At 35.6% G+C, this 5,516-nt stretch overlaps 1 protein-coding gene across 1 annotated transcript; it reads right to left on the bottom strand.

The window, feature by feature from the left end:
* Window positions 1-472: 472 nt before the first annotated feature.
* On the bottom strand, window positions 473-2,691 carry yeats4 (YEATS domain containing 4). The gene is made up of 7 exons (XM_017414787.3): window positions 2,307-2,691; window positions 2,034-2,153; window positions 1,861-1,927; window positions 1,650-1,744; window positions 1,357-1,446; window positions 1,122-1,209; window positions 473-959 (listed from the first exon to the last, which is right to left on the bottom strand). The coding sequence occupies exons 1-7, from the start codon at window positions 2,355-2,357 to the stop codon at window positions 790-792; spliced, it is 681 nt and encodes a 226-aa protein (XP_017270276.1). The 5' UTR covers window positions 2,358-2,691; the 3' UTR covers window positions 473-789.
* Between the last annotated feature and the right edge of the window lie 2,825 nt (window positions 2,692-5,516).

Genomic DNA, 5,516 nt, shown 5'->3' with positions numbered 1-5,516 from the left:
TCCGGTCTGATGCCTTCACAGACCCTCGGAAATCTGAAAACTTCCTGTTAGTTTTAAATTAACCAAATCATGCCTACCCCTGCCTACTCCTGTAGTTTGATCAAAAATTCATGTATAATTTAAAACAAAAGTTTTAAATAATCATTAACTTTAATAAAATTACTTTAAATGTTTAAGGCATTTCTGTGAAGCACTTTTCAGACAAAATGAATAATATCAGTTTGAATGATTTGTGACACATATTCATGTTAACCCATATAAAATTATTGGGTGGATGGAAGTTGTTCATAAATAAAAGTGATGGAGCATCTCATCAAACTTAAATATTTAGTATAAGAATTGAACAAGCCATGCTGACAAGTTAACACATTTATTTTATATAAAATGGTCACATCAGTATAAAAAAAAAATCACAAGCAACTCACAGTGAAAATTAAAAAATTAAAGATGCACCTTTTTTTTTCATAGACAACTTTCCAGTACAGGCAAAATGTCTTACATTAACATATGTTTGCTTGAGTTTTAGTTATTCTGCCTTAAAATAGACTAATGTAGCAATGTTAGGGCAGAAAAAAAAGAACAAAACTACAAAATATTTGATTCAGTTATGTTGACTTGACTTGACAGAACACAATTTGCCCTTCTTACTGAAGTAAAACTCACCCAGTGACAGGGAAGAGGGGATTTAAACATAAAACAAGTTATTAATTAAAAAACAAGTCAAGCCAAAGAATAACTTCTGACTCAGAGATGAAGACTGAGGCACTTCAGAATCCATCTGTGCATCTTTCAGTGCTCTTTGTGGTCTCCATCCTCCTCCAGCTTCCTGATCTCTGCCTTCAGGTGGTTGATATTTTCTCTGCTCGCCTTGAGTTTGTCTTTCAGCTCTGTAATCTCCTGGCTCGTTCTCTTCTTCGCTGCTTCCAGTTTCTCCTTTGTCTTCTGCTCCAGCTCACTGACTACAGACACAAAGAAACACCCTCAGAAGCATGAAGACAACACCATGGATTCTTTCAATGCTGCTGTGGACACTGACAGAATCCAAAAATCCAGACTAATCTTACAAGAATGCACCGATACAAACACATTTAAGTTTTACTGTTTAATACAGTGGTACATACACTCCGTCTCGTGCTTGTACGCTCCAAGAGTGAGCTGCCTTGATGTAGTCAGTAGCTGCTGCATCATAGCTGTAGGATCCTGAAATATCTGTAAATTCCACAAAAATAAAAAAAGTCAGGATTATTGCTTTTGTCTTACAGATCTCTATTAAACAGTAATATCAAAGTTGAATGATGCAGCTTATCAAAACAGTGGCTACTTGCAGAAACTAATTTAAGCAAAAAGAACCTATACCATTTCATCATAAAATTCAGAGACGACTGTTTTCTTCGGCATGGCACTGGAATCTGACTGGAAAAGCTTCAAGAGATGGTACAGGGTCACCTGAGACACACAAGCTCAAATCACTACAAGGATCCAAACTGAGAGGTTAGACAAAAAATGGGGTGGGGGGTGGGGGGGTGTAAGTGAAGCTCAAACGAGTCACAACACTTCTTAATGTTTTAAACAATCGACAAGATAAATCTACTAAAAACTCCTGGGAGTCTTTAGTCTGGAGTGTTGTGCCTACTTGTGGCTGAACTTACAGGTCTCTCATTAGGATCTATGAAAAAGATCTTGACGATGATCTCAAACTCTCCCCAGCCCGTCTCTGTAATCTCATATGGAGGTTTGGTTACCACTAGAAAAAAGGAAAGAAATCAACAAAACAGCTGAAACAGCGAAGTGGTCAAACTGATGTTTAATTTCTTCTAATACAAAAACAAACACCACATTTCAAAGTTCAGTTTTTCTCACCTCTCAGTGGATTAACATAGCTCTCATGTAACTTGAACTGGATCTTCTTCACATAGGCAGACATGTCCTGGGAGAACAATTATTTGTTTTTACACAACAGAAAGTGACCTCAGAGTCAAGTGAGTGCACCCCTTACAGCTAACTACACCTCTTTTACTTACTGCTCCTCTTACCTCATTCCTGTAAGGCTTCACATACACAGACCACTGGTGTGTGTGACCGTCTTCCTCTCTCTTCTTCCCAAAGTAACGAGCAACATTTCCAAACACGATAGGCTTCACTATAGTCACTCCCTGCAGTAAAACAGCGCGTTTAAGGGAAGGAATGACCAAAAACACAAACGAGGGGGAAATATAAAGAACACCAAGAATAATTATAATAAAAGTACAAGTTGTATCTATTAATAATACAAATTCAACTAGGCCACTCATTTACGCTGCGTTTACCTTAACGCGCCCCCCGGAATCTGGACCAAATTCAGTCATCTTTTTAAACATATTACACCACAGAAACGATTGAAGGTAACTTTGAAGCACTCTCTATTTGTGTCTTCATGTTCCGCCGTGTGTTTTCATCTCTGCTGCCATTTAGGCGCTTTTAAACGGTGCCCACATCCACGCACAGCGGACCGCTTTAGGGGCGCGACACAAACAAGCGCCGGAAGTGAGTGCAGCGTGTTTAGTTGTGCGATGTGGAAATGACACCAGAGCACAAAGGTTCCGGTCAGACACCATGTCATAAAAAACGAAACAAAATATTTAATAAAATGTCCTAAAACTTTGGATTGAATTAACATGCCTCTCTATCTAAATAATATCTGGCCAAAAATAATACTGGTAAGCTGGATGTATTCTCCTGAGACTCCTTTTTATTGCGGATTTTAGCCTACACCTTAAGTAATGTAGTTTATGACATTTTAAATCCTTTTGCACTGTGAGGACAACATGGACTTTAAAGTGAGGTAACACACTGCGTCTAAGCTTTAATGGTGCATATATTTTATGTAACAAATTGCTTCTTCAAAGGCAGACTATTAACGTTTTTATTTATAACTATGCACTTGCCTTTTGGGTTAAAGTCTTCTTAGTAAATTGTTTATTATTATAACTTATTTACCTCTACAGTTTAAGACAAGAACATAATTTAATCCTCTATTCCCAATCTTTACAAAATCTCAACTTGTACATACAAAACAAAAAGATCTTGAATATATATCAGAAAACAGAAAAAAACAAAATTAATTTAAATACTTTATTATAAATCAAGACAAAGAAACAAAGTGTACCTACCACATTCCAATTCATAATGGTACATGTTCATTTAAAATCTTACTACTGCAGTTGAAACAGATTTAAATCACTTTATACATGTGCAAGCCCAAGGTACCCCAGTTATCTTAACTGGACTGAACAAATAAAAGCTTTGTATAATTCAATTTGATTCATTTTAATGTTTTTGCCACTTCTTTTTATACATTTTAGCTTTTATTTTAGTGTTCAATAAAAAAAATGCTGGTATTTGAAATTACAAATAAACTTGTCCGTAATGAAAAATGTAATTTAAATTCTAAAATGCACCTATAAAAAGCCGCTTTCCAGCTACATGTGTGGTGCAAAGTGTCTTCATTAAGGCAGCAATCAGTCAGGTTTCTTCTCTCTTCATCTTCCGTGCACGGAGACATGATAACACTTACCTTTAGAGCTGTGGAGAGAAGCTTAAAACAAGCAACTTTCATCTAATTAGATCTAAATCCTACAAACTGGTTCATATTCTTGCCAATAGAACTTCTGCTCAGGCTGACTTTATACTACATTTTGTGTAAAACATGTAAACAATAGTTATCTTTAAATGTTTTCTTTTCTTTTCTAAAGATAATATACAGGAAAACTAAAACTCCCCGTTTAAAATGTTAAAAAACATCTAAAAACCCAAATTTACAAAATATTTCAGTACTCTTTTACAGAGTTCACAGGTAGCAGAAGTATACTGATTAACATTCATGGATACAAAACACTATCTGTGAGATATATCAGTGAAAATGTTGCAGCAGCACCATGAGTTTAAAACAACTGGAACATGAAGAAAAATGTGAAAAACACCTCTCCATGAAATTTAGTTTCCAGGTCTTCAGTTGAGATTCACAATTTTTACATTCATCAAACACATTTTTCATGTTGTAGACATTAATTTGAAGTCAAAAATCCTTCCAAGAGTGCTCTACAATGGCTGTTAGCTGAACACAAGAGCACCGAGATTTAAATATGTAGCAGAGGTGGGTAAATCCCTACAGGTGCACAGGTTAGTCAGCTTTGGTCAGATGAAGTAAAAAAAACAAAAACAGGTATTTTACGTTTCCATACTTCCACAGAACTATTAATCCAACTCTATTGGAGAACTACATTTTTTACATTTCTTGTTAGCTTCTCTGTTTTTAATCAGTTAAATTTCATAAACAAGCCTAGTCTTACAACTCAGCATTTGGACTGAAACAAAAGCAGATCATTTACTCAAAAGTCAAAATTTTTGGTCTCAGACAGTAAAAACAAGAGAACTTCAACTTTTTCTAAACCCGCTACTTTAAAACGTGAGGAAGAAGTCTGAGCAACAAATAACCGACAGTCACAGTCTGACAAACGAGCAAATACATCAACAGAATGGAAGGTGATAGAAAAGATGTGCTGCGCCAAACGCCCNNNAGTTAAAGGGACAGTCTGGTCATTTTTGAAGTCATCTTAAATAGTTATTAATAGTAGCATCAGTCATGGAGCACGTAGTATAAAAGGGCAGAAATCTTCATCTATGCTAGGATAAAGGTTTGAAATGATTGACAGGTGAATGAATCGGTCCACCTGAGCAGATACATTCACCTACTAACACTGAGGTTGTTCGGCTGATAAAACCGTGACAAACTAAACAAACAGCCCAATGAAAAGTGGTGCTTCAATATCAGCCAGTGTCAAATGTTCTTTATGAGAAAGACTTGTTTTACAAGCCTGAAAATCTTTAAAACTGCACCTTTTCTTCAAACTCCGGCTGATAAAGTGCTGACTATTAATAATTATTTAACAAAACATCACTTAAAAAAAAAGACCAGACTAACCCTTTGAGGTTTTGGTTGATGTCATTATTTCCAACTTCTTTAGTTGAATATCAGTTTAAATTTAACATCTTGGTTCCACATTAGGCACAATAGATAAAAGATGGAATGATTTGTTTGTTTTTAACCCGTTCATGGCACTACCATAAAAGCAAACAATGGTAAATTAAAATAAATGATGAATGTAACATTAATATCGTTCACAGTAACAAAACACACTACAAACACAGCTCTGTGTTCGCCAGTTTCGGAGACGATTCAGCATAATTACACATAAATCATTGCTCGTATCAGCAGCAGCATGTTCCCTTTTTGTTTCACCTTATTTGGTTTAAAGATGCCAGAAAATGTCCTCCAGAGACATTCTGACTGACTGAATCTACCTGTCAAAGCACATACAAAAAGGTATTTGCATTTGTCTTACCTTGAAAAGTTTTATCCTTTAGGGCAAAAAATAAAAATAAAAACAACAAAATAAAAGCACAACAGCCATTTGCTTGACGAGTTAAAAAGCACCATCTAAAAATAGACAATTCAATGTAAAAAACACATTTTCGAA

Source organism: Kryptolebias marmoratus, linkage group LG18 (assembly GCF_001649575.2).
Source record: "Kryptolebias marmoratus isolate JLee-2015 linkage group LG18, ASM164957v2, whole genome shotgun sequence".
NCBI lineage: Eukaryota > Metazoa > Chordata > Actinopteri > Cyprinodontiformes > Rivulidae > Kryptolebias > Kryptolebias marmoratus.
Note: the sequence above shows the minus strand (reverse complement) of the source record. Positions and strands in the feature narration are given on the sequence as shown.